Source organism: Neodiprion lecontei, chromosome 2 (assembly GCF_021901455.1).
Source record: "Neodiprion lecontei isolate iyNeoLeco1 chromosome 2, iyNeoLeco1.1, whole genome shotgun sequence".
NCBI lineage: Eukaryota > Metazoa > Arthropoda > Insecta > Hymenoptera > Diprionidae > Neodiprion > Neodiprion lecontei.
In genome coordinates, this window is record NC_060261.1 from 3,576,481 (window position 1) to 3,602,391 (window position 25,911).

The window sequence follows — 25,911 nt, forward strand, 5'->3', positions numbered from 1 at the left end:
ATAGGATCGGGAAAATAACATGATATGTATATGACTAGGATAACTAGAAGATAAATTGAATAAGTTATTCAGAAATGATATTCACTCATCGTCGCACATGTTTAATTGGGTTGAAAATTGACTGATGATATATGAGTACATATTAATATAAATTAATCTTCTTCGCTGTCACTGTACACATATATGTAAGGATGTTTCTCTATCATATCAATGTCTTTCTCAAGCTGTTTCAAAGCATCTTCCATCTGTGTTTTCCGCGTAATTCTGGGTAGCGTATCAATCACAAAAGGCAGACACTGGAACTCTTTTTGCAGTTCATCCCACTTCTTCTTCATACCCTGCGATACAGATGAGTTAATTTTTTTACCATCAGTTATCACTATTACTGTAAATTACATAGAATTTAAAAACAGTGCTAATTCAACATTTCGTAATTATGTTTACAGCGAAATGTTATCATTAGCTATTGAACTTACTTCGAGAAGTTTTGCTCGTTCAGTTGCTGTAATATAACGACAAAGGGGTTGAACTCTCGTCTCGTCGTTCTCCTCCTCCTTCTTGATATTCTTTGACGACACAAAACTGGGTATCTTTCCATAATCCTGAAATTTAAATATAGTCACATTGAGGTAACAGTGATTCAATTATTGTTACAGCCAACGTTTATATTTTTTTTTCTTAACATTTTTCAGAATTCTATTACATTATCATTACGAACCGCTCTGTGAATGTAAATGGGCAGCAGACCACTGGCTTCTAAATCATGTGCCGAGCCATATCTTGTGTCGACGTAACGTTTTTTCGGCTGCTGAGGCCGCGATCTTTTTACATTAACAATATTTTCTAATTTGAAGTTTTTTCTCGCGGTTACAGTCGGATCTTGAGGTAATTCTGGTAATCCAGATTTTATGCTTCGTTTCACTGGCACCCAAGCTGGAAGTGACTTTGGATATCCGGGTCGTTTATAATGTACGTGTTTAATTTCGGGTCTTGGTGGCTCAATACGGCTTTTCTTTTTCAAAAACTGCGTAGGTGGGGTACGTGGCACACAGGCCACCCCAAAAGTGCGATGATCAAATTTCTTTGATTCTACAGACTCCTCTTTTGTGAAATCTAGTTTTATCAAATCTTCACCCTTGAGTTTTGCAGGCTTCATATGATATTTCGAACGGTATCTGGTGAAGGTCAAGAAAGATTAGCGATTCATATTGAATGTTCGTACAGACTAGAAGCAGGTTCTCTCTCATTTACGTGATAGATGTCAAAAACTTGATGATAGAATTGACTTTTGTTAATATGAATATTCAAAACACTTTGTGCATCATTTTCTTCCAACTTACATGGGACTTTTAATTCGTTCTTCGACAATTTGTGGTATAAGATTGGTGACATGTTCAGTGTGTTCCTTTATTAAAACAGTAGACATTTTCGGGCCTTGTGTTAAATTCTTATATTTACTGTAATTTTAGATATTATTGCAAAGTATACGCAATTTGATCATTGTTGAACGTATTTTTATTTAGAATAGAATTCAAACAGCTGTAGCCTCTTTAAAGGAAAACTATTCATGTCTTCCCGTCATCCGCGTTTCTTCTCTGTAACAAAACGTGGCTAAGTAATATGTTTGTGTTGTTTCCTTAGCAACGTATATAAACGAAATTTGATGTTTGTTCAATACTTGGATGCGTATTGTCTTCAAATTTGTTATAAAACTCACTAGAGTTATGAATTCAATTATTGACCCTATTGTTTTCACAACTGCTGAGGTATTACTAATTTTTAATCAGCATTTTCCTCACAATTTTCGTTCGATTTATCTGACTCCTGAATTTTTTGGTGTTGTAATGTTGTAGCCCGTCGTTTGGATAAATTTCTAACAGGCGATCCACACTTTTTTTTGGTATTCAATACACGACTGTCGTACACAGCTGGTACTTCACAATATGGGCAAAGTGGTTCGTCGTATTCTTCATCCAAGGAAGGATGGAGTATTTGTGCACAAATTGGGCAGCTTCGATAGGTTACTGTAGATACTTGGAGCAGAGTTATAGCGCATCTAGGTAGTTTATGGCCTGATGGGCAGCTGGTTGCTTTCCACGAAATATCTGTTATTATTTCGCCACATATGTCACAAAGTTCAAGTTCCATTCGACTTAGATGGTCTGTAAAGCTCAAAGCTTTCTTTGCGTTTTGAATAGATACAGTTTCAATTCCTTCTTCCTGTTCGTCTGCTTCTTCTCCAGCCAAATAGACCTCGATATATGAGCGCAGTAGACTGGCGCAACGATATTGCATTGTCGACAAATCTTTCTTAGATCCTAATTCCAACAGGCGTCTGGTCGCCAAGCGCAGGAAAATTAAGGGATGAGCATCCGATGTTTCTTCTACAGTTCCTGCGATTCTTCTTGGAAATTTCTTCTTCTCATAAGATTCTGCTATCATAGAGGTCCACATGGCGATACGCAAATGGTAGTCCGATAATTTGTCCAAGTTTTCAGTAGCTGAAAACAACATGCCAGGAGGATCTTGGGACTTGAGAACTTGAACTCTGATCGATTCCAGACAATCCCAATATCTCATTATTGATCTGCTTTCATTCTTCATCAGCACATCACGAGCATTCCATTTTGGATTTCCTTCCATTGTAAATATACACAGTGTGCTGGGTTCTCGGTTGATCAAATGATCGTGCATAATGTCTGGACTTGTTACATTGAAAAATAAAGATTTGTTGTACGAACATGAAAGGCCCAAGTACTGAACACGAGCTGATGGTAAATTGTTTTTAATATCAATGTAGACTAAATTTTTATCCTCAAAACTAACTGCAAATAAGCAACCATCTTGCGTTGTAATTAGTAATACTCTGTCGCTTGCTTCAACCACACCTGAAAGAAAGAATTCATAAAAATAGAGTAAATATGACAACTCTCAGGTCTCGTGTAATTTGTTGAGGATAAAGATAGACCGTAATAAATAAGTCAATTACCTGTTATAGAATAGCCTCTGATATGAATATCATATGTATCTGTAATACTGCCGTTATGAGATGGTCGCAGCACACTAAAATAAGAACCCTTACAAATTACAACTAGCATCCCATGCTCCGCGCTATTCCAAACTTCGATGCAGCTAACAGGAATGCGATCTGCATCAGGCCAGTATTTGATTACTGTACAGTTTCTGGACTCATCATCAATGGCATCAAGTAAAACTGCGTCAACTTGGCCATCTGAGTACCCCAGAACAATAAGTACTTCTTTTTCCCAATGAATCCACTTTAATAAATTAATCCTTATGTTGCAGCGCATAATCTTTTGGAAGGCAATGGAAGGTTTGAATTTTTCATAGTCGTGTCGCAGCTCGGGGATACGCCACACAACTATTTCTGAATTACGGTATGCTACAACCAAATAAGCAAAGCATTCCTTCCCTGATTCATATAATTCACTCCAACAAATTGCGGTCGCTTGTAAACGCCTTAGGTGATCTCTCAGCTCAGTAGGTGGGGTCGTCATCAATTTGGCCCTAACTTCGCCATTGGATTCACCATGAATATTAGCGATCCAAGCCGCTGAAAGATCGCAAATAGAAAACCAGTTCTTGGACACTTTTACAAGAATATCAACAGCTCCGGCTGATGTGACGGTTGCCAACAGGCATTTATAGGGACTCGTCAAGCGCCAAGGGGACCAGCCCAAGCTCAACACTCGTGGCTCCATGTCTCTTGCTCCATTTATACTTGGCGTTATGGCTTCTTCCATTAAAAATAGGTAAAATTCCACTCGTTCCAACTTCCATAATACTGTATCAACTTCTTCATTCAACGATTGCGCCGGCAGTACTTCCGATGGGTGAATAAATGAACGTGAAAAATTGAACGTTGGGTACACGGATGATGGAGCAGGTATCAACTCCTAGAAAATTTGAATCGCGAAATTCTTGGCATTGATAAAGAGAATAAAAATTAGATGACAATATCAATATTTATTTTTTACTAAAAGTGTTGTTACTCACAAATACATGCACTCCTTTTTCAGTAAGAATGGATGTGTGGTTATCTGCAGACCATTGTACAGAAAAAGGTGCTGTAACTAACGGTGATACTGATATGCTGCACAGCTCCTTTGCCTGCATCGTTATTTTCTATACTTTGCTTTCTACGGCAGATAATTCCACTTCCACATGATTTCTGTGATCCAGCAAGTAGTTTGTTACTTTGTCCTCGTTCAAAATATCTATTACGCCATGAAAAATGTTACTACGAGACGAACTTCTCAATATTTCTAACACGAGTTGGCATAATTTCTTCTTGACCGATCTAGGATGATTTTACGGTTCTATTATCAATTAGTTGATAAAAAACAAAAATAAGAAGAAAAAACTGGATATTGTCCTATTAAAGAATTGAAATGCGTGAATTATGACCAAAATCTGTTGAACTTGCTTTGGAATACCAACGATAAAAATAAATGACGTAATACTGACCTAACCCTAATATTTAAACCTTAGCGGTTTTGCGAACGCTCACGGGTACTCGCATTCACATATTATTCATGACCCGTATTACAAAGTCGTATCGGTCGTATCATTGCAGCGTTAACTGAAGATATTGAATGAAGATTGCGCTACTGCTTATATTTTACGTTCGTATTTCATGCAATCGTAACATTGTACGTACATACGATACATACAAAGCGAGAAAAAATTAACAATCAAACATTTATCAAATTTGATCGAAACAGTAGTCTAGTGGGAGGATATTAGATATTATCTGTAAAACAGCTTGGCAGAGCAATGCGTGGAACGTGAGTTTTAATAAAATGTACGCAGGCTTGTTAAATTAACTTTGAACACGTTTTAAAAATGCGTTCTAAGGTAAACGGATGTGTAATGTTATCATCAAATTACGTTGACCTACAAATTATGAGAAGTCTAGTGTTCGAAAAATAAATGCGTTTGCATGAAAATAAAAAAAAAAATGTTAAAAATCACGAGAAATGTGCGTACACAGAAAATAACAGGTGCAAATTGATTTTAAATAGTGAAGTGATGGCGTTGTATCGTGAAATACTAAATAATTATTGTTGCTGAAATTGAATTCGCCGAAAATTGGCATGATGCAAAAACGATGCCATAAGGAAAATTCGCTGGTTTGAAGCGCACAGACGTAATCTGGTATCTCTTGTTCAACTGACAAAGTTCTAATGAACTTTGGCATTTCGATTCGCCGAAAATTGGCATGATGCAAGAGCGTTTTTCTGCAAGGTAAATTCGCTGGTTTGAAGCGCACAGACGTAATTTCTCATCTCTTGTTTAACTGACAAAGCTTCAATGGACTCTGCCAATAACATTTTACCGGATCGTGTTTCATGGAGCATACGGTATTGCTGTGTTTTATCTCGAAGAGGAGCGCATGTAACCTAACTTTTTAAGAGGTTTAAAATTAACTGTCAGATATATAATTATCCGCGTGTGAGAACGCCCTCAAAATGACGTATTTTCGATTTTACATCGTCATCGCTGTCGTCTTGCTATGTGGTCTCGCTGAAGATCTACCTGAGGTAAAGGACAACTATTATTATTGCTTGACTACGCTTCAATAGTAAACAAACTCTAGTATGTAGTGGTTCACCGCAGCTTTCATACCTGTATATATATATTATATAAATATTACAGACTCACAGCACAGGGCTGATTCAAGAACAAGATGATCCGTTGCTGATGATATCTACACTGAGTGGATCATTTATTGGTATAGGTCAACGATCCGGGAAGATACGCTGGCGTCAAGATGATGGTAAATAATATTTGGAATCTAAATGATGAGAACTGGACTTTTCATAAGTTATCAAAATCATTTTACATTAATTTGTAGACAAACAAGACTAAGTCGACTTGCTTACTTAGATTAAGAACCCTGCGAACCAGACTCGCATACAATGCACAAGAAACAGCACTGCCTTCTGTTATGCTCAAGTATATACAAAGTAAAAAGTCTGTAAAAGACCAAAATACTTTAACTATATAGTTTGCTTTATCCCTAGTTTAGTGCTTATAATTAACATTCATTTCAGAACCAGCCGTCAAGGTGCCAGTCGATGTCTCTGAACCAGTTGTGTAAGTTTAGTGATTCTTAATTCGTAATTCTTACTAGCTGCTCGCACAATCTATATTTTCAATAAAAAGTCAGACTAATGGACCTGTTAACTCTGTGGACTATGCTATTGTTTTTTTCAGGCCGATGTTTTTGCCAGATCCAAAGGACGGCTCTCTTTATGTATTTTCGGCTGAATCAGAGGCAGTAAAAAAGCTGCCGTTCACGATTCCCCAATTGGTTGCTAGTAGTCCATGTCGTAGTAGCGATGGGATACTGTATACAGGACGTAAAACTGATACATGGTTTAGCATAGATCCTCACACTGGTGAAAGGGAACATCTGCTTGGTTTCGACAAAGTGGAATCCACCTGTCCTGTTAAGGTTCAAGATGCGGTGTTCGTCGGCAGAACGGAGTATAACATTATGATGGTCGACAGCAAACAGAAGGACAGAAAGTGGAATGTTACTTTTTACGATTACTCTGCATCAAAAATGAAGCCCGAAGGCACAGATAACTATGGTAATTGCAATACCATATTTAAACAGCTGGGTGTTGTCTGCAATGGAAGATCTCATCGCTAACAATATTTCAATTATGCCCTTCCATAGAACTCATACACTTCAGTACAAGTTCTACGGGTCGAATAGTGACTTTAGATCGACGACTTGGAGTTGCGTTATGGGAACTGGATTTAGAAAGTCCGGTAATTGCTGCTTACACCGTTAGTGATGATGGCCTAGTATCGGTACCATTCACAAGTGTTGCTGATGGAACTTTGGATCACCTTTTAAAGAGATTTAAAGCACGGCCCGGTGATATTCAGCTTTAGTAAGTCTTGCTCAATTACTTTCATCAATCATACTACCAAACCTTACCAAATATCTTACTCTTACTATGTCTAGTCCGACACTCTACGTGGGTGAACATAGACATGGATTATACGCTTTGCCATCCTTGGTTGATTCCATGAGTGCCACAATAACTACGAAGGCTGGCCACCTTCTGATTGAAGGACCGCTGATGTTGCCACCAGATTCAGACAACGAAGATGGTTCCTTATCAGAAAAACATATTCCAGTACCTCATATTTCAGATACGGATAATGATTCTCATAGCATTCCAGTGCAGAAAGGCGTAATTGTATTAGGTAAGGATTCTAGACAAAAGAGATGCAAATTAGCTCTGTTCTAATATACATCTATTATTTTATAAGGTCACTACCAAGTACCTCCTGAATATCAAGTTCAAAATCAACCGCTGCAGATCACGGGTCGTTCAGATCCTGTTATTCAAACCACTCCACCAACTCTTAATGTTACGAGAAAACAGGTGGTTGCTGTTCAAACTGAGAATGATGTTAACAGTACCATTGAGTACAAAGGTATGCGAAAGACTGTTCGAACGGTCTACAATGCCACGAAACTTTGGCTCAATCAACAAGAGAATAAAGGGCTCAAACTTGCCTTGATCATACTAATGGGGTCTCTAGTGGCTATGTTTTGGTATTTCAATGCACAATTTAAGGAATTCCAACAGTTATCTCAGGTGATTACGGACGTGAACTAAGCCTATGAATTATTATTTAATTTGATATTTCTTGAACAGAACAAAAAAACGTTAATTTTTTGATGATCAGTATGCAATATATCTCGTCAATTTGTCCAGGGCTCACGAGAAAACAGCCGAACGAGCAGTAATGGCAAAAGTGGTTACACTGCGATACCCGAAGATGTTGGAGAGGGATTGGTCAGAATAGGAAAAATCACTTTCAACACCGAAGAAATTTTGGGCAAGGGATGCGAAGGTACATTTGTGTACAAGTAAGTATAATCTTTCAAAATACGAATGCACAGTCGATGATAACCAAGTGTCGTTGATTTATTTCATTATTATTATCCAGAGGGGAATTCGACGGTCGCTCAGTAGCTGTAAAACGATTGTTGCCGGAGTGTTTTACATTCGCCGATCGGGAAGTAGCTTTGTTGAGAGAATCGGATGCCCATCCAAATGTTGTTCGATATTTCTGCACTGAACAGGATAGGATGTTCCGATATATTGCATTGGAGTTAGCTGAAGCAACTCTGCAGGATTATGTTGCTGGGCGATACAATGTTGATAAAATATCTGCTAAGGGTATTCTGAGACAAGCCACCGCAGGTCTTGCTCATCTCCACTTCTTAGATATAGGTATGTATATCGAACCATATAAAATAATTGAATTGACAGTGCTAGATAATGCATATCAGCTGTCATTACATATGATTGATTATTCCAATCAATTCTTTCTGGTTACTTATTTACTTCCTTCATTACATAGTAGACACTCAAGTACCTCAAAATCTACTCACTGATAATGATCTGGATAAGTCTATCTTATTTACCGCGATTTTCTGGTGCAGTTCACAGGGATATTAAGCCCCACAATGTACTCCTCTCTGTCCCTGGACCTCGCGGAGAGGTCAGAGCCATGATATCGGACTTTGGACTTTGCAAAAAACTTCAGCTCGGTCGTATGTCTTTTTCGCGAAGGTCGGGAGTGACGGGAACTGATGGATGGATCGCACCTGAGATGCTCATTGGAGAGAGAACTACTTGCGCAGTTGATATATTCTCGCTCGGATGTGTCTTCTACTATGTTTTGTCGGGCGGGAAGCATCCGTTTGGCGATCCATTAAGAAGACAAGCAAATATTTTATGTAAGGAAAATTGTCTTGAAACATTTTTGTAATAAGACCCGAATCTTGAATTTCGTGACATTCTTTTTTCACTGCTGCTACTCAAATTAGGTGGAGATAGCGATCTTTCAGTTCTTCAAGGGATATCCGCAAGCGATCGTGAATTAGCTTTGATTTTAATTAGGGCTATGATTGCTGGTACACCAGCTGATCGCCCACCGGCTACTGCCATTCACCAACATCCCATATTTTGGAGCGCTGCACAGATACTTGGATTTTTCCAGGTTGGCTTTGCACGAATCATCTAAGATACATAGAACAATGGATGTCAAATTGTCGAAATTTATTTATTGCATCTTAAATGTATGTAGGACGTCAGCGATAGAGTAGAAAAAGATGACCCAGACAGTCCAGCTCTGCTTGCTTTAGAATCTGGAGCATCTGCTGTTGTGCAAGAAGATTGGCGCTTACACATAGACGTCGAAGTTGCTACCGATCTTCGAAAATATCGAAGTTATCGTGGAGAGAGTGTCAGAGATTTGTTAAGAGCTCTTCGAAACAAGGTGATTTTATTTCTGAGTCGTGTCGGATTAGATATCAGCAAGAAAACTAAATCCACTTACTATACGTTCTTTTTTCTTCATTGCAGAAACATCATTATCGAGAATTGACACCGCAGGCTCAACTAAGCTTGGGACAAATTCCAGATAAATTTACAGCATATTGGTTGAATAGATTTCCAGCTTTGTTGAATCACGCGTGGTGTGCGATGCAGAGTTGTCGTGATGATCCTAGTTTAAGACAGTACTATGATCCCGAGTTTCAATTTCCTTTTGAGGTTGATAGTATAGACGTTTCACAGAAGTTAGAAAAATCATCTGTTCCGTCATGGAGAATACGTGATGCGGTCAATTGGAGTCCAAATCGAGGAAAATATAGGGGACAGAAAAAACGACAAGAACGACGAAAAGCGGTGGAATCTGTCCCCTGGACGTTGCCTCCGGTGAGTTAAGGTAATAAGAATGTTAGTATTCTCTAGTTACGAATAGGAATAATATTACAAAGCTAATTTTTAAAAATACACTACCTGATTTGAAATAGATTATGCACATAGAAGAGGTGGTCTACTATTGAACTCAAAATTTATTTATCGATACTGCTGCTCAATTTTTGGCTCTGAAGAGAAAATGTGAACGGTTTATAAAAACGATCAATCCACAAGGCGATTTATTTTCTTAATATTAAAGTCCGTTATAAAAAGCAGTGCCAAAATTTCAGTACTTAGAGTACATAAATACATTGTATTGTTGAGTGGCCTTAAGGAATGCCGAATAGTAGACTAAGCATGCCGAATAGTAGACTACGCGATTTTTCTATCTTTAAAGATACCCTTTTGGTCTACGAATTCATAAATTATGCGAATCGAAAATTCTTACAATACAAACGTCATAGAACTTTGTTCAAGAGTTTTTGTATTCCTTGGGGGTCACTGACGTTTAAATTAAATACGTTTGAAGTAAGAAATTAATACAGCGAAATTCTAAAAAAGAAAATATCTGTTCTCCAACAGTAGTTAGTTGACTTACTTACCTACCTAGTTACTAATAGGGTGGGAATCAAGGGTACTTAGTAACTCAGAATTTGGATAAATATCCAGGATCGAGTAGAGTGTATTTTTTTACCTGTGATCACTTTATGTCTGTAGTGAAAAATTATCTGCTGATATATGAACTGAGAGCTGTACAATGCCGGGTTTGATTGCTCAGACATTGTGTAAGTACATATAATAGAATCAAATAAAGGTAAAAGACAGGAATTAGCGACTTAAAACAATAGTGAAATCTCATTGAAAAAATTTCTCTCTATATCAAAAAAAAATAAAATAAAATAAAAAGCAATACAACGCAGTACTAATATACCTGATGCAACTGTTTCAAGTATTAGAGTTTACCGATAAAAACGCTCTGATACGCTCAACCGTGGCATGATGTAAAATTATGTGCTCATCGTCAAACGGACATTGTTTTTATGTATATCACATTTTATATCAACATTTTCAATGTTGAAAAACAAATTTTAAGTCATGCCAACTTGTTGCACCGATAGAAATCGTTGCAAGAGTATGTAAAAAAGTATCAGTAGTTTGATTTAATGTCTATGTTGTGATTATGGAGTTGGGGTAGTCGAAACATTTGAATGAAACAGAGTTTGCTTGAGATTTTATAGATCGTTGATTAGTTAAAATTGTCCGAATTACACAATCGACAAAAAGATGTCTGGTTTAACAAAATAAAAGTACTCTAGTGATCTGTTGTGATAACTCGGAAAAAATTGTATCATAAGTCACGAAAAATCTAATTAATCTATGCGTAGAACAAGTTATGTATCTTTTAACGATATTGTAGAAATGACGATTTCTATTTATGTATTGTTTAATTCATACACATACAAGATACACAGACTCAAAAATAGTTTTTGCATGTATACAAAAGCTTGGATGTGGGGAACTGCGACGGTTTTGAGTTTTATACGATTATTTACTCAAATTATTTCTAAAGATTATAAACTTGGATATATTGATAAGACACATTTTTTAAACATTCTAAAAGCCGCATTGAAAAACCTGTTTTAACGTATAGAAGAGGTCAATTAATTTATAGCTGGCAATCAGATGTCAGGATCCGTCAGAGTGTGCAATGCTTAAATCTGTTTCTGAATCAAAATATCTTTACAGATTTTATCTTGAGATATTACGTTTTAACTGATTGTGAAGCACAATTAGTTTAGATTGGATTATATTTATATCAGTGAAATTTTATCCAAACATGGAATGTATATTTTGAGGATGACCAATTACGTGTTAATTGATTACGAATAACAGTCAATAATGACAAGCATAATATATATTTAAGTAACATGTTTGCAAATACCATATAAAACTGTACATAGCAAAAAAATGGTATATTATATATTATATTTTACACGATTCATACATTATTGTATATACTATACATATTAAAGTTTGTGGTAAAATAAAAACTAAAGAATCAGTCTAATTATTAATGTTTGTCGCGATTTCATTATTCATGTGTAATCTGTAATTTGTAACGAAATTTTGGTACGCATGCATTATTGCTTATGTTGATTTGTACTTAAGCTCGTGGCTAACAGCTGAAAAGAAAAAAAGGACCTAAATTCGATAAAACTAAAAATTGTAGCCTATCAGCGTGATTCAAGATATAAAATAACTTGAGTATAAACTACAGCTATTCCTTTTCATCTTTGAGAGCACTTTCTTCAGTGAACTGTATTCACAAATGTTAAACACTGGTAATAATACAAATTTCAATAACGATTGTTGGTTTCTCAAAGACCATGGCCATTTAGTGACTTATTTCACGAATATTAAGTATTAATATAAACATTGGTACTGTTTATTAGGCAATATGCGTAGTCTACTGTTTTGGTATGTAATTTTTATAACAGCTGCAACAAATAGCTAAGTAGAAACAGCGGTTTGTTCATTCAGTATTCTAGCTATACTGACCATAACTTTTTCTTCAGCTTCTTCTAGTGCAGTGATGGCTTTCGAATTACGAATCTTAGGATTAGCTCCATGTCTAACTAACAATTCAACAAGTTTTGCATTGCCTGTCCTGGAAGCTAAATGGAGCGGAGTGTCTCCAAAATTATCCTTAACATTGACATCGCATTCTCCGCTATTTAAAAGTATTTTTGTTACAGCAAGTCGACCATTTAAACATGCGAAATGCAACGGGGTTTGCCCTCTGGACTTTGTTTTAAAACCAAGCTTTGCACCTGCGTCTAACAGTAACTGAACAAACTCTGCACGACCAGTTGCGCTGGCAATATGCAAAGCAGTCTGGCCATCACCACCCCGACTATTTATTCCTAAGGCAGGCTTCCGCTGATGTTCCTCGGGAACTTCTTCTATCAAAGTACACTGTTCACAGTTACAAAGTGGGTGGCACATCGCAGGTGCTGTAGTTTGTACAAGCTTCTGATCAGGTCCCTCTAAGCCGAGATAGTAGTAAGCCAGTCTAAGATCACCTACAGAAATTGCTGACAAGAGTCTTTCAATTCTGCGAAGTCTCTCTGTGGAATAAGGTGGCTCAAATTGCTTTTCGGTTTTCAACGACTGCGTCATCGCCGGTGAAGATTGGGTTGGCACCAGGCGAGGTGTCGAAAAAAATTCTCTGTGCGCCGCAGTTTCCAATAACTTAGAGATGCTAGTACTGTGTGCTAGCACCAACGGAGTTTGGCCTCTTCTGTTAACAGCTCTGGGTTGCGCTCCGTGTTCCAGAAGGATTTCCACTATTCCAGTATAGCCCCATTTTGAGGAGTAATGAAGCGGCGTGTCTCCGTTAGTGTTTGATGAATTTGGATCTATCGGGCATTTAGTGTGCTCCAAAAAGTATAAGATTGCCTTGACACAGGCTTCGTGACCATTATCAGCCGCTAAATGGAGGACAGTGTTCCCGTGAGCATCTGTGATTCTCGGGTCGGCATCAGCATGAAGTAATAAGAGTAATGTATTCTGGTGTCCTCTGGCAGCTGAACAGTGCAAAGCAGTAGTACCATCCGCATCAACTTCATCAACATTACTTCCGTGACTTATAAGCAAGTCCACCATGTTAGCCTGACCGTATAAAGCTGCGATATGAAGGGCCGTTAATCCTCTGTCATCTCTGGAATTAACGGTAGGTAAACTGAACCTTGCGTCCCTGGCTAAACTTTTTTCGCACGATTCACAGCAGCATAAAGGATGACATAGCTTAACATTTGGCGGTCTAATTTTATCTATAGTTTCCTTAGACAGTATTCTCTCAACTTCTGACGTATTTCCGTGTTTTACTTGGTCAAAAAAATGACTGATTGATACTTCATCCACTCTGTTTTCTTCCAGCTCGTCTTTACCAGACACGTATTCATACGTGCCGTCTGCCTCAGGGTGGACTGATCCTGTCAACATTCCAGATTTGATATGCTCAATGGCTGCCTCAAGAGAAGTAACCAAAAAGCCAGCTTCATCAGTTTCATATTCTGAGGTCGATGAAAACCTAAACTGTTTTATAAACGTTAGCTGAGCTATCCAATTAGGCAGACCCGCTCTTATCACCAAGAATATAAGAACTGGAAGCAAATCGTCTGATGAAACTGAACTCTCACCTTGTGATGCAAAGTGAACCGCACGTTTAAGGCAGCCTATTTTTCCCAGAACCGTTGCGAAACCATCGAGCCTTGCCAGCTCCAATTTTCCTCTAACTGCGCCGCCGTAAAGATCAGATCTGACGCCCAGGTCCCGTAGTTGCAATTCGTGCAGGTTTTTAATCGTTTTATTAAGACACGCATCATCAAAGGCGGTGCAAGCGGAAACATATTTTGGTAAGAGGTTCCTCAACCCGTAAAGAACATATGTTTCCACCGCGACTTTTATACCGTTGAGAAAATGCCTACTGGCAGTTGTTTTCTCCCTCAATCTCGAATCCCTGAGAACAATGCGAAGGCTTTTCGCGTACAAACCAGCAACAAGATCACGCTGAGTTTGCAACGGTTTATCTTCAAGCTGATCCTGGTCAGTTTGTTGATATTCTTTAACCGCATTATCCAGCTCTTCGAGCACCTCCTTGTTCAATATCTCCGTCCAGAGAAAATCTACGCATTCTCTGAGATTTGTCAAAGTGGGCAGGGACTCGTACGAAGTGATAGAACTTCGCTCCAGAATCCGCTCGACACACCATATTCGATACTTCTGTGAATCTTCGGTATAGAAGGTTTCCTCGAATAATATATGCGCTGTGCATGGCTTTGCGATATCGTAATCTACAGTTAGGACCCTGTTGCATAGCCTCACTTCCTTGCCAGTCAATGTTCGGAAGTGAGTAGCTGGCAGCTCTTCGCTTGGTACCAAAATGTGTCCGAGGAAGTCGTCGGCCAGGAGAGAGCCTCGGGAAAAGCTGCCTGAACGAGGAACGCAAATGACCCAACCCTCGTTTACCGCCTTTTCAAATACACTCGTGTACTCATGCTGCAATTGTTGAAAAAATATATTCACGTTCAGATCCTCGTCGTAATTTGATTCCATATCTTTTATATGATCCCATGCGTTTGTCGCTGATGATGAGGTGTCTCGATTTTTAACGAAATATAAATTGCTGTGCAAAGAATATGGGAAAAATATCTTGTTACGACATTTATTCGATTTACGTCGAGGTTGCTTTCGACGCCAAAGGCCTAAAGGCACAGGAACGTCAAAAAAGTGCGAAAATAAGGTTAATACACAACGGCACATCAATGAAATTTATTTTATTCTTCGAATCCGTACACTTTTCGACAAAAGTATCGACTCTCCTTCACGTATTTCTTTCATTGCGTTTTATCGCTTTCGATTATAAATAATTGTTATTGTAATTTTTCTGCTTTGGCTGCTGTCAACGGTTACTTATCAACGACTTTTTGCCTTGTCTTATTTTATTTCTTATTTTTTTTTTAATATTGTTCACCAGTCGATAATTGACGCCTCTAACCCATACTGTTGCAAATCGAATCCAACAGATGGCAAGAGAGAAAAATATTTACAATCGGATAGATTGCATCAAAATGCATCGCTTTCGTATTGTTCTTTTTTTTTTTTAATTACTTGTTTTTTATTTTAACCTTCATTTTTAGAACTATTTAACGCGATGGATTATTAGAAACACGCAGACATCATAAATATAGTATTATATTGTAGTTTTATGTTTATTTGTAATATAATCTGCTATTAGTTATGTCGATATACGCTCAACAAGATTGCTTTAGACTTCTACGAATTTGTAAGTTGGGAATATTTTTTATCAGTTTATTTTGCGTTAGATACTTATTTTCTTTCCTATTATATACAAGCGACTTACGCAGCAGCTGCATGGTGATGTGTAAATTAAATTATATTACAGGACTCTGTGAGTGATCCAAATTGCTGGATTTTTCTCATTCAAAATTTTTCCCCCGTAATAAAAAATTATAATTTGACCAGCCAATCGCGAGCCGTAAAATATAACGCGAATATGTAATATTATGATTTTTTTTCATTTAACGTAAAAAGTACGATACTGCAGAAAAAATCCGATGATGGTTATAATAAGGTCGAGTTGAAAGGAGGCTCAACATTTCTTTCATTATAATTTTCCAATACTATCAGATAGGTAGCTGTTATTGTGATATTACGATCTAGTTTGGATAATTGTGAATTCGGCGCGTTGCTTCTGCGTGCATAATTATCAATCTAAAACAGGAAATAGTTATATATGCCATGCGCCCCATGCTTGATATAACTTGCACATTTTTCTGCAAATATTTTTGGAAATAGTTGCGATTCTTTATAATATCTTTAAATATCCCAGTAATTATATAAATTTTCAATCATTGGATAATAATTACTATTATCTCAATGATGTTTATTGACCGAATCAATTTTGCCGGCCATTTTGGCGTCTACAGAAGTTTCGTCGCTCGATAACTCTCGAAAATCGAAAACTGTTCACTTCCGTCATCTGGCTGCTCGCTACGCCGATATTCCGATTCTAAAATAAGGTGTCACCCGTCGTGTTACGCATAGTGAATAATTGTGATATTCATTGTTGTGAATAGTATCGCTGTTTACGGTTTTTCACAATGGGAGAGGACTTCAATGGAGGTGAGAATATCGTCCCTAAATCAAATACATATTCAGACCCCGTACTAACCTCCTCGGCGGTGGTCTCCTGGCGGTTTCTGCAACCTTATAATAAGATTCAGTAATGGCGGCAGCGTCTATTACACCGAGTAAACACACGGATCTTATTTCGCAACGTATACTTACATTCCAACCTTTCAACGATTTGCACCGTACGAAATTCGAAACTTAAATGGAATCTGATAAGCCTTCGAGCCGCCTTTCGCTGTCGGGATGAATTCCATGTTTGGCCCTATTATACTGGCAATCATCGTGGGCAGGGTTCTAAAATCTCGTCACAGTCACAATGTCATTTATTTCAGTTGTTAACAAGCCAGAAAGGTTCACTAGCCCTCGACTAGCGGTAATTTTTTCTTGACACTATTATTGTAAACTAATCTACTTGGTTATGATCCCTTGTACGAAAATTACTCTATACATTGTTTTTTTTTTTTTGGCCAATTTGCATTTGAAGTATTCATTTCGGAGAAATATGTTATGGCTTGGGTAGCGATGTTTGAATTTGAATTTCAAGGAACAATCCGATACTTGATAATTGTTTCATTTATTCGTTCCCTTTCTTTTTCTAAAATAAGTTGAAAACAATGTGTCTGCTTCCTTTAGTAAATAATTCCAAGATTAGATTAAGTTCAGAAATTATTAAGGTAACAACATTTATGGTAAAAGTAGATAAGGCTAAAATTAGTTGAGAAATGACTTGGGCAACAACATTCATGTCAAGAAAAAAAAAAAAATTAAACTTTAAATAATTCTATTATCATGACATGTGTACTGAGAATAGAAATAATAAAGCATGGATATCATTTTATTCACCAGAAGAGTCATTTGCAGATCGCGAGCGTCAGGAAAGAGGACCAGATAGAGAAAAGGAGAGGGAAAGAGACAGAGATAGGAGACACAGATCTAGGAGTCGGGACCGTAGGAAGCGGTCACGGTCTCGTTCAAAAGATCGTCGTGACAGAAAACGGAGCAGCTCACCTAAAAAGGGTCGCAGTTCTCGCAGGAGAAAACCCTCTCTTTATTGGGATGTTCCGCCACCAGGTTTCGAACACATCACGCCATTACAGGTGATACAGTAATATAAAATTGTTTGTGGTTTTTGACAATTCGAACGCCATTAGTTTCAATTTCAAAGCTTAGATTGATTCCAAATCTTATTCAATCTTTTTGTTTTTTATAGTACAAAGCTATGCAAGCTGCAGGACAAATTCCAGCGAACATTGTAGCTGATACCCCTCAGGCAGCAGTACCTGTTGTGGGCAGCACAATAACACGTCAGGCTAGGAGACTTTATGTCGGAAACATTCCATTCGGAGTTACAGAAGAGGAAATGATGGAGTTTTTCAACCAGCAGATGCATCTTTCCGGCCTTGCACAGGCTGCTGGAAATCCCGTACTTGCCTGCCAGATCAATCTTGATAAAAATTTTGCTTTCCTTGAGGTATTTACTCCGCATTTACTGGCTTTGACTAAATTGATTCTACCGAACCACTATGTCATTTGATGTATATTTCTTACAGTTCCGGTCCATTGATGAAACGACACAAGCAATGGCTTTCGACGGCATTAATTTCAAAGGACAAAGTTTGAAAATAAGGAGGCCGCACGATTACCAGCCGATGCCTGGCATGACAGATAACCCTAGCATGAACGTGCCAGGTACGATTCCTGGTATGTGCTTCTGGTCAGATGTAATGGCACGTCAGAAATTGAGCACAACTTTTTTGGTCACATGGAGAACTTCTTTCTTTTTACAGATTCACCACACAAGATTTTCATTGGCGGTTTGCCCAACTACTTGAACGAGGAACAGGTATGTCAGCCAGATGTTTTAAGTACAAACTCAATATTTACTTGTTTGGGTTCATTATCATTTATTATCTGTGCATATTACGTGGGATGCTAATTTTTTCATCAATTTTTGTGGAGAACGTTGGTTATTGCTTTGTGCAAACATATTTTTTTTTCTCGTTTGCTTTTGGAAAATTAATGTTGTAAGTTAGTCGCTTTAAACATAGCTCTTTCTCAGCTTTTAAGATTCAATGTGAAACTGATGAACTAACATACCGAATGCAAAGAAATTTTCAAATTGCTATTCCTCGAATCATGATAAGACGGTAAACGCAAAATCCAGACTTGAAACATCCCCGTAATATTATTTGAAATATTTTTTAGTGAACACTGGTGGGGGTTTGAGGATCGGTATCGTTTCAGCAAATAAATGCATATTACGATATCGTTTCTCACCGCTACAAGTGAGAAGAAATCATTAAATTGTAAACTAGGTATTTAGCGATCTGGCAGAGACTCTGCGTACAACACCCGTGTGTGAGATTCCTGAGAGGTATGTATTGTTCCGATTTCAGCGTCGTTTAGGGTCGTTTAGCTAGCATAGAAATGTAGGGGTTCATTTTTCATTTTGCCTCTTCTACGAGATTTCGAATGAAGTTACGCCTGTGTATTTTTGTCCATCCAGGAAACTCATTTACCTTCGCATTTAATCAATTTTCCGCGAATTTCGAAATCAGATAAGACTGTACTTGAAAGGTGTGTGCAAAGATTGTCGATGTGCAAAAGATTTTTTGATTCATTCAAAATATCGAGTATTAAGCATGTCGTACAATTAGGGCAAAGAGGCTAGTGGCGTTACAGCTTTTAGGTGGCACGCTGTCGCAGTGACGTTTTTCTTTTACAGCCTTTCTAGGTACATTCATTCGTTCGTACGGTGGATCCAGCCGATTGTAATTTTTATCCTAAGGATTTAGACATTTTTTTTTTTTTTTTCTATCGAAGGAAATGGTCAAACTGAAGCTGGCAGGGCGGGCAGGGGGGTCATTTCAGCCATCTCAACACGTCTGGATATTCAATTGTAACAAAACAAAATGAATAATTGCTTTAAATTCTTATTTGCAAAAAAGGAAACTCTACAAAATGTTTATTCACAAGGTGAATGAGATGAAGGGAGAAATGGTACAATGTTGGTCATATAACTTGCTTTCCTTTCTGAATCGTATATTTTTTGTTTTTTTGCTCATAAGCTAAAGTTGGAAGCAATTCAATTCTGGTATTTTGTTAGAATTTCATGTCCGGCTGTTGAATATTTTTTTTTTTTTAGGTCTGCGGGAGAAATGAGTGGACAGTCCATAGAGAATTGGGTATTTTTTTGGGTGGGTTTACAGGTATTTTTTTAGGTGCATCTGGTTATGACTACAGATTTTTATCCAGTATCATATATTTCAGGAATACTTTTTTTTCCTTCCTATTGCAGCTGTTTTCTTTACAGGCACGTTCTACGTATTTCAGGCATTCAACTTTTACAGGCCAATAATTGTATATTAAACGAAACTAATGTTTCTTTTCATGATAAAGTAAGGATTTAAAAAGTCAAAAAAAGTGTCTTGTTAAATTTATGATGAAAAGCATAACAGTGATCTTATAACCGTAACATAACAAAAGAAAAAGTACAAGAAATCAACAACAAAAATGAAAATCGTTTGGAAACATAAAGAAAATGTGGACTGATACCAGTGCTCTTTCTCCCCATTTCTTAGCTTAGGGTCGTGCCGATCAAAAGCATTCGCTTACCACTACCACTACTTCTACCACTACCACTACCACTTCTACTACTACTACTGAACATGACAAAATACTACACTTGCCGGAGTGCGGGTAGTCTGGTTTCTTGAGGCAAGTATTCATATCAGTTTGCTTGTTTTCACATTTTGGAAAGAGACTTTTGCAGCCACTTGGACGGCGACCGTTAAATGGCTTCTGAATTTGGTGCGTATCTTAGATTTTTAAGAGTTTCACGATGACAGCACGTGATCCATACTTGTCAGACCTGGCTTTGGCCTCTATGTACAAATGTGTATGGAATTTAACTTTGCGCATCTTTGGATGTGACAGTTATTTTTTTTGTATGAAAAGAGATGACTTACTTGGTTGAAATTGTATAATTTACTGATACAAGTTTAACGTGCTGTTATCAACAAAAAAAAAAACTACAACGTTTCCAGTGTCTCTGACAAAATGTCAACACTGTAAGTAGACAAAAGGTATAGTAGTGCGCATTAGTGCAGTATACAACCCACGATTCTGTATTTTTATGTGTATATGCATATTAATACATTTATCACAAACCCTCACCTTAACGCACTTCGTGTTGCATTTGGTACAAACTTTATATTCAAGAGTTTGTATTTCATGTATCGAAATGCGTTATCGTCTCATGTACAAATTTTATCCATATCATTTAATTACGTTTAAAAATAGATAGACGAGCACATTGGCGTGCTAAACATTCAACATTCCTCACATTCATTTTTTTAATGATTATTTCGAAATGCAAACTTTGTTAAAACAAAACATTGAAATAGTCGATTTATTTCTCTCAGTGGAAACGAAAATCCCTATTCAATTTATTTTCTACAAGTGTTTGCGTGTAGTTAATAGATTGTAACGATACGCGATTTCCATTTAAATTGGTTTAACAATCAGCAATAAATTCCTCCTTTTTGTTACTTGAACAATAAACTTTTTCCATCACAATTTATTTGTAATTATCTTAATAGTATATGATACATCATCAGTAAATATAAGTATATTGTGACATTTATGAAAGCAATGAAAGTAAACAGAACACTTGCTGGGGCTAGTGGTTGTAGATGATCTTAAAAAATTGCACAAGAAAGGAACAGGTGAACAACATAGATTATAGATCGATTCTTCAATTCTTTTTATAAATAAACAATATACGCGAAAAAAAGTAGATTGCTATTGTACCAGATTCTTGCCATTGATATACGAAGTATTTGAATATTCATAATCATGATAGAGCCAATTTTGTTTCTTTTTTTGCGTTCAATTCGATTCGTTGATATCTGCTGAGAATATGCCAGACTTTGACAAAAAAAAGTGAGCAAAATCGTTATGTTTCAAAATAGACATTCCACTTTCAAATTTAATCAGGATACCTCGGAATTAATACTTGAAATGATTGATAATGAAATAACAGGTGAAGGAACTGCTGATGAGCTTTGGACAACTCCGGGCATTCAACTTGGTGAAGGATTCAGCTACAGGATTATCGAAAGGATACGCGTTTTGCGAGTACGTTGATGTCACGATGACCGATCAAGCTATAGCTGGGCTCAATGGGATGCAGCTTGGGGATAAAAAACTTATTGTACAACGGGCCAGCGTCGGAGCTAAGAATCCAATGATCGGCGCTCAGGCTCCAGTTCAAATTCAAGTTCCTGGTCTCTCGATGGTTGGCACTAGCGGTCCAGCTACCGAGGTACAGGGGACATTTGTTTTTTTGAAGAAGTTCTCTTTTTGTCGTGATCGTCAGACCAAATTGAACCTTTACTTGAACTACTTCAATAAAATTTTTCTAGGTGTTATGCTTACTCAATATGGTAACACCTGAGGAATTAATGGAAGAGGAGGAGTATGAAGATATTCTTGAAGACATCAAGGAGGAGTGCAACAAATATGGAGTCGTTCGGTCAGTAGAAATTCCTAGGCCCATCGAAGGCGTTGATGTTCCTGGATGTGGAAAGGTTCGGCGTTTTATCAATATTTATGCAATTATTTACAGCATGATGAATCGTTCTCCGAATTTCATCGATTAACTGCCATATTGTCTGTAAAACTATGTCTAATCAATGATTAACTTTGTTCCAGGTTTTTGTTGAGTTCAACAGCGTGATAGACTGTCAAAAGGCACAGCAAACGTTGACTGGACGAAAGTTCAACAATCGAGTCGTTGTAACGTCCTATTTTGACCCTGACAAGTACCATCGCCGAGAATTTTAAATATATACGAGTTCCATTCCTCGTAACAGTCAATAAATAATCAGAAATTGAACGCAATTGTCATTGTAGCAAAAATTTTGTCTACTTGTATGTTATTCGTTAATTGATATGCTTTTAACTATGATCAAGTGCTACTAAATCAGTGTATTGATATTATTTTTAAAGTATTCTTAGTTTCCCACTTTTCAAATGATTAGAAGAAGTTGTATCTCATTTAAATTTAACATTTTTTTTTTCTTTCTATGCTGGACCATCCATTGGGCGTTTCCCTTTTTTTTTAAATATCTCTCTGCTTTTGCTCTCTCTTCTTGTGAATCATATACAAAAGCAACATTACTACGGTAAATATGGCTATGGCTAACAGAATCAGTACCTTGCGCGATAACATGAGATTAAACGTTGCCTTCGATATTTCCCTCTTCTTAGTTTTATATAATTATCAAAGGCAAAGTTTGTGCTTACGTGACAATGGTCTATTGACGATTTTCAAGACGTATCCAGCGTTCTTCACAACGGAGTAACAATTATCTACTAATTATCACGAGCTTTGAGAGCAATTCATTTAATATTGAAGCAAATACGAGCAGAACTCTTATAATAATATTGTTTCTTTGTGAGTCGCAAAATTGTCGTTTCGTGCTTTAATTTAATACGGGCACAAGGTACGGTCTCTTTTTTATGGCTTCCTTGTGATCTGTACGGAAATCAGCGGTTACCTTTCCGTATGAATATAAGGTCATTTGTTTTTCATAATAATTTCTTTCAAGTGCAACCAATGCTCTTGAGAGTTGAATATTTGCTTCAGCAAGTCGACAAATAATGATTGATTGAACATTATTTATAATGAATAATTAATACCTATGTGTCCCCGAAAAGTAGGGGCAAAATCTTGCGCAAAATATGTTATTTATTTAATATATACATGATTTATGGTGAATTTTATTAATATGCCATGCATTATTATTTGCAAATTAATACAATTGGTAGAATATATTACCTAGATTTTGTCGCTACTGCCTAAAGTATAGGCTAACGTCCAATCAGTATAAATAAAATTAAAAGAAAAAAAATAATGACTACATTGAAACAAAGAATCCTAATTTTTCGCTCTTTATTGGCAAAGACATACATGTAAATATAAATATAATATAGAAAGGGTATAAATAAAATTTGTATCATCTTGAGTGGGAATAACAAGTTTTTTGTTTTATTGTATGATGTTTAATCACAACGCCACAGAGACGTAATGGAGAATTTTTTAGATCGGATTCCAAAAAAAAAATTTTTGTTTCTTCGCCTATAAGAATAACATTATATTGACGTAAAATTAAATGTATCAAGACGATGTAATAAATGGGTGATTATTTGAGTGTGTTAGTAGAAATTAAATTTCTTGTTGCAACGCAGGCTGGTAAGAACTGTCTGTATCCACGCTGTCCACTACCAGCCTTTTTAGCAGGCCGTAAAAACCAGCACCGATAATCAGCATTCCAATACCGGTCATCAAAACTATTGACCAAGCTGGAATTGCGGTGCCTCCTGAAATATGATCAGAGTTTAGTTTTCAATTGTATTTTTCTATAAAAAACGTAAAACTTGTCGTGATTGTTTGTATTTTAATTTACTTACTGTAGTAACGTCTGGTTATTGTTTTACGTCCTCTGAGAATTTTACGCCTTGCTTCAACTTCTTCCATGAACATTCCCATGATCACTGTATTACATGAGGAGATCAAACGTGTAGATTAATGGATGAATAATGATTTATTGATATCGAGTGAAATACTTAGTTAGCATTTTTGCGAGGTATATTTTTGATTTTACTTCGTTAGGACGAAGTTTGAGGACGTGAAATTGTACAATTTTTATTCTAATGTGACTGTAATTCGCAAAATGAGAATAACTGCAACAAAATATCAAACAACATTGGATCATTGCAAGATATTCGGTAGTTTCATTAGAACATGAAGAAGAATTGACCCACAGCTAGTTTTCCGTTGACGAAGAAGCAATACATTGCCTTGCTATCTTTTACATTCAATAGCACTTTGTACAATTTTAAAAAAATTGTTACATTGATCGGACAAAATTGTTCAGCGTATAAGTATCTTAGGAGTAATCCTAAGTAATATAGAGTAATTTTGCTTATATATATAAATTATATAAATTATCGCAGTGATAAACTTACATAGACCAATGGCAAAGTAGTACAAAATACTTTTGGCACGCATTTTTTATGATTTTTCTTTTCACTTTTCACTATTAAACTCTACACGAATTGCACACAATCCAGCGTTGAAGGCTGCTTCTCACCGAATGTAGCACGCCTCTTTTTACCAAAGATAGCCTCATGAATCAACAGATAAGAGATACCGGTAATCAAGTATTTTATCTGGCTGACACATCCAGATAAGTTATTCTACAGTGGTGTGTGAGAGAGGTGTTGTGATTCTACGTAGATTTCGAAACTGTGCGTATGTGTTTCAAAGATTCCGCTGCATGCGAGCGATTGGAAAAGAAGTCATACATGTATATTCTATATACTCATCTACTTTTTATATTGCCAACATTGACGATATGCATTGTGATGAATCGCATAAGTGACTTTTTAGCTGTCAACTAGTCTGATCAGGGGTGACAGCCGGAAAACTAAGATAATTCTTCGCATCTCCTCAACTGTTGGTCCTACGCTGTGCCGCATGTCTTTTTTGCAACCCTGAGGGCCAAATTAGTCTGGAAAGGGACGTTTGAAACGATTATGAAATGAAAAATCATTGGCTCTGGAAAAGTAGTAATAACCTCTGTGCGGTTTTTCGGTATATTTTTGGATGAATGACAAAATGCGATGATGATTACATTGTTATCCTATACCGACGTAATTTTGCGAGGGGATTCGATTGCGCGCGGTCCCAACACGCTGCCAGCAACGAATCATTAGTTGCGGCCAAAATACGAAAGAGAGTATTTAGACATTGCAGTACTGCTGGTTTTTTCCATCGTCGTTTCTGTGCAGTTGGTCCTACGCTCTTTTCGCTGCGTTTTCTAAGTTCCTGGGGGTACACTTAGTCAGAAAATGGTCGTACAAATCGAATCTGAGACCAAAAATTTTTGGCTACGAAAATGAAAAAAAAGTAAGGCTAACCCCTTTGCATTTTTGGTGAAAATTTTCGCGATTTTGAAAAGTGCAGGAATAAATTCTCTCATGCACTATTCCGACGTAATTTTGCGAGAGAAATCGATTGGACGCAGTCCCAATACACTGCGATCAACGGATCAAAAGTTACAGCCAAAAAACCAGAACCTGCGTTTTTGACATTTTTCAGCTGATGCTCTTTGCTTCGTAATTTCTCTGCCGTTAGTCCCACGCTTTTTTCGCTGCGTTCTCTGAGTTCCTAGGGGTCGAATTAGTCAGGAAAGGGTCATAAAAATCGAATCTGAGACCAAAAATTTTCGGCTCCGAAAATGAAGAAAAGAGTAAGGCTAACACCTTTGTATTTTTGGCGAAAATTTTCGCGACTTTGAAAAGTGCAGGAATAAATTCTCTCATGCACTATTCCGACGTAATTTCGCGGGAGAAATCGATT

At 37.1% G+C, this 25,911-nt stretch overlaps 6 protein-coding genes across 11 annotated transcripts; 2 read left to right on the forward strand and 4 right to left on the reverse strand.

The window, feature by feature from the left end:
- Nucleotides 1-75: 75 nt before the first annotated feature.
- Nucleotides 76-1,481, reverse strand: LOC107224346 (enkurin). The gene is made up of 4 exons (XM_015664363.2): nucleotides 1,341-1,481; nucleotides 719-1,175; nucleotides 477-602; nucleotides 76-338 (listed from the first exon to the last, which is right to left on the reverse strand). Exons 1-4 carry the CDS (start codon nucleotides 1,424-1,426, stop codon nucleotides 153-155), a joined length of 855 nt encoding a protein of 284 aa, XP_015519849.1. The 5' UTR covers nucleotides 1,427-1,481; the 3' UTR covers nucleotides 76-152.
- LOC107224355 lies at nucleotides 1,458-4,584 on the reverse strand. Of its 3 annotated transcripts, none has more exons than XM_046730674.1 (4): nucleotides 4,018-4,482; nucleotides 2,990-3,917; nucleotides 1,800-2,888; nucleotides 1,458-1,595 (listed from the first exon to the last, which is right to left on the reverse strand). In XM_046730674.1, coding segments are annotated over exons 1-4 (2,139 nt in total). In that variant the 5' UTR covers nucleotides 4,138-4,482; the 3' UTR covers nucleotides 1,458-1,593. The 3 variants fall into 3 exon arrangements, with proteins under 3 accessions (XP_046586630.1, XP_015519861.2, XP_046586631.1); XM_015664375.2 differs by lacking the exon at nucleotides 1,458-1,595 and adding an exon at nucleotides 4,489-4,584 and having other exon boundaries at nucleotides 1,780-2,888; nucleotides 4,018-4,238; XM_046730675.1 differs by lacking the exon at nucleotides 1,458-1,595 and having other exon boundaries at nucleotides 1,780-2,888; nucleotides 2,990-3,941; nucleotides 4,018-4,115.
- A 107-nt stretch (nucleotides 4,585-4,691) lies between these two features.
- LOC107224607 (serine/threonine-protein kinase/endoribonuclease IRE1) lies at nucleotides 4,692-20,056 on the forward strand. 2 transcript variants are annotated; one of them, XM_046730672.1, is made up of 14 exons: nucleotides 4,692-5,564; nucleotides 5,680-5,800; nucleotides 6,078-6,120; nucleotides 6,241-6,620; nucleotides 6,710-6,929; nucleotides 7,004-7,248; nucleotides 7,315-7,646; nucleotides 7,767-7,921; nucleotides 8,002-8,288; nucleotides 8,501-8,797; nucleotides 8,888-8,935; nucleotides 10,434-10,439; nucleotides 11,416-11,420; nucleotides 18,878-20,056. In XM_046730672.1, exons 1-14 carry the CDS (start codon nucleotides 5,493-5,495, stop codon nucleotides 18,899-18,901), a joined length of 2,235 nt encoding a protein of 744 aa, XP_046586628.1. In that variant the 5' UTR covers nucleotides 4,692-5,492; the 3' UTR covers nucleotides 18,902-20,056. The 2 variants fall into 2 exon arrangements, with proteins under 2 accessions (XP_046586628.1, XP_015520215.1); XM_015664729.2 differs by lacking the exons at nucleotides 11,416-11,420; nucleotides 18,878-20,056 and adding an exon at nucleotides 9,148-9,339 and having other exon boundaries at nucleotides 4,708-5,564; nucleotides 8,888-9,060; nucleotides 9,426-11,093.
- LOC107224660 (ankyrin repeat domain-containing protein 27-like) lies at nucleotides 11,263-15,310 on the reverse strand. The gene has a single exon (XM_015664819.2). It carries the CDS (start codon nucleotides 15,087-15,089, stop codon nucleotides 12,276-12,278), a length of 2,814 nt encoding a protein of 937 aa, XP_015520305.1. The 5' UTR covers nucleotides 15,090-15,310; the 3' UTR covers nucleotides 11,263-12,275.
- Nucleotides 16,314-23,597, forward strand: LOC107224612 (splicing factor U2AF 50 kDa subunit). 3 transcript variants are annotated; one of them, XM_046730678.1, is made up of 8 exons: nucleotides 16,314-16,472; nucleotides 17,328-17,578; nucleotides 17,692-17,952; nucleotides 18,032-18,182; nucleotides 18,269-18,324; nucleotides 21,526-21,807; nucleotides 21,908-22,072; nucleotides 22,197-23,597. In XM_046730678.1, the coding sequence occupies exons 1-8, from the start codon at nucleotides 16,451-16,453 to the stop codon at nucleotides 22,326-22,328; spliced, it is 1,320 nt and encodes a 439-aa protein (XP_046586634.1). In that variant the 5' UTR covers nucleotides 16,314-16,450; the 3' UTR covers nucleotides 22,329-23,597. The 3 variants fall into 3 exon arrangements, with proteins under 3 accessions (XP_046586634.1, XP_015520222.1, XP_046586635.1); XM_015664736.2 differs by having other exon boundaries at nucleotides 17,343-17,578; XM_046730679.1 differs by lacking the exon at nucleotides 16,314-16,472 and adding an exon at nucleotides 16,561-16,600 and having other exon boundaries at nucleotides 17,343-17,578.
- Nucleotides 22,574-24,650, reverse strand: LOC107224427. The gene is made up of 3 exons (XM_015664471.2): nucleotides 24,516-24,650; nucleotides 23,958-24,041; nucleotides 22,574-23,867 (listed from the first exon to the last, which is right to left on the reverse strand). The coding sequence occupies exons 1-3, from the start codon at nucleotides 24,556-24,558 to the stop codon at nucleotides 23,713-23,715; spliced, it is 282 nt and encodes a 93-aa protein (XP_015519957.1). The 5' UTR covers nucleotides 24,559-24,650; the 3' UTR covers nucleotides 22,574-23,712.
- Between the last annotated feature and the right edge of the window lie 1,261 nt (nucleotides 24,651-25,911).

Coding starts and splice junctions, on each gene's coding strand:
- LOC107224660 (XM_015664819.2), bottom strand. CDS start 15,089: ATGTGCCGTTGTGTATTAACCTTATTTTCGCACTTTTTTGACGTTCCT.
- LOC107224607 (XM_015664729.2), top strand. CDS start 5,493: ATGACGTATTTTCGATTTTACATCGTCATCGCTGTCGTCTTGCTATGT. Junction 8,289..8,500: donor TCTCCACTTCTTAGATATAG/GTATGTATATCG, acceptor TTTCTGGTGCAG/TTCACAGGGATATTAAGCCC. Junction 9,340..9,425: donor TAAGAGCTCTTCGAAACAAG/GTGATTTTATTT, acceptor TCTTCATTGCAG/AAACATCATTATCGAGAATT.
- LOC107224427 (XM_015664471.2), bottom strand. CDS start 24,558: ATGCGTGCCAAAAGTATTTTGTACTACTTTGCCATTGGTCTAT. Junction 24,042..24,515: donor CTACTTTGCCATTGGTCTAT/GTAAGTTTATCA, acceptor CATGTAATACAG/TGATCATGGGAATGTTCATG. Junction 23,868..23,957: donor AATAACCAGACGTTACTACA/GTAAGTAAATTA, acceptor ATCATATTTCAG/GAGGCACCGCAATTCCAGCT.
- LOC107224612 (XM_046730678.1), top strand. CDS start 16,451: ATGGGAGAGGACTTCAATGGAG. Junction 16,473..17,327: donor GGGAGAGGACTTCAATGGAG/GTGAGAATATCG, acceptor TTTATTCACCAG/AAGAGTCATTTGCAGATCGC. Junction 21,808..21,907: donor CTAGCGGTCCAGCTACCGAG/GTACAGGGGACA, acceptor AAATTTTTCTAG/GTGTTATGCTTACTCAATAT.
- LOC107224355 (XM_015664375.2), bottom strand. CDS start 4,137: ATGCAGGCAAAGGAGCTGTGCAGCATATCAGTATCACCGTTAGTTACA. Junction 3,918..4,017: donor AAAAAGGAGTGCATGTATTT/GTGAGTAACAAC, acceptor CAAATTTTCTAG/GAGTTGATACCTGCTCCATC. Junction 2,889..2,989: donor CAGAGGCTATTCTATAACAG/GTAATTGACTTA, acceptor TCTTTCTTTCAG/GTGTGGTTGAAGCAAGCGAC.
- LOC107224346 (XM_015664363.2), bottom strand. CDS start 1,426: ATGTCTACTGTTTTAATAAAGGAACACACTGAACATGTCACCAATCTT. Junction 603..718: donor CCATTTACATTCACAGAGCG/GTTCGTAATGAT, acceptor TTTAAATTTCAG/GATTATGGAAAGATACCCAG. Junction 339..476: donor AACGAGCAAAACTTCTCGAA/GTAAGTTCAATA, acceptor TCTGTATCGCAG/GGTATGAAGAAGAAGTGGGA.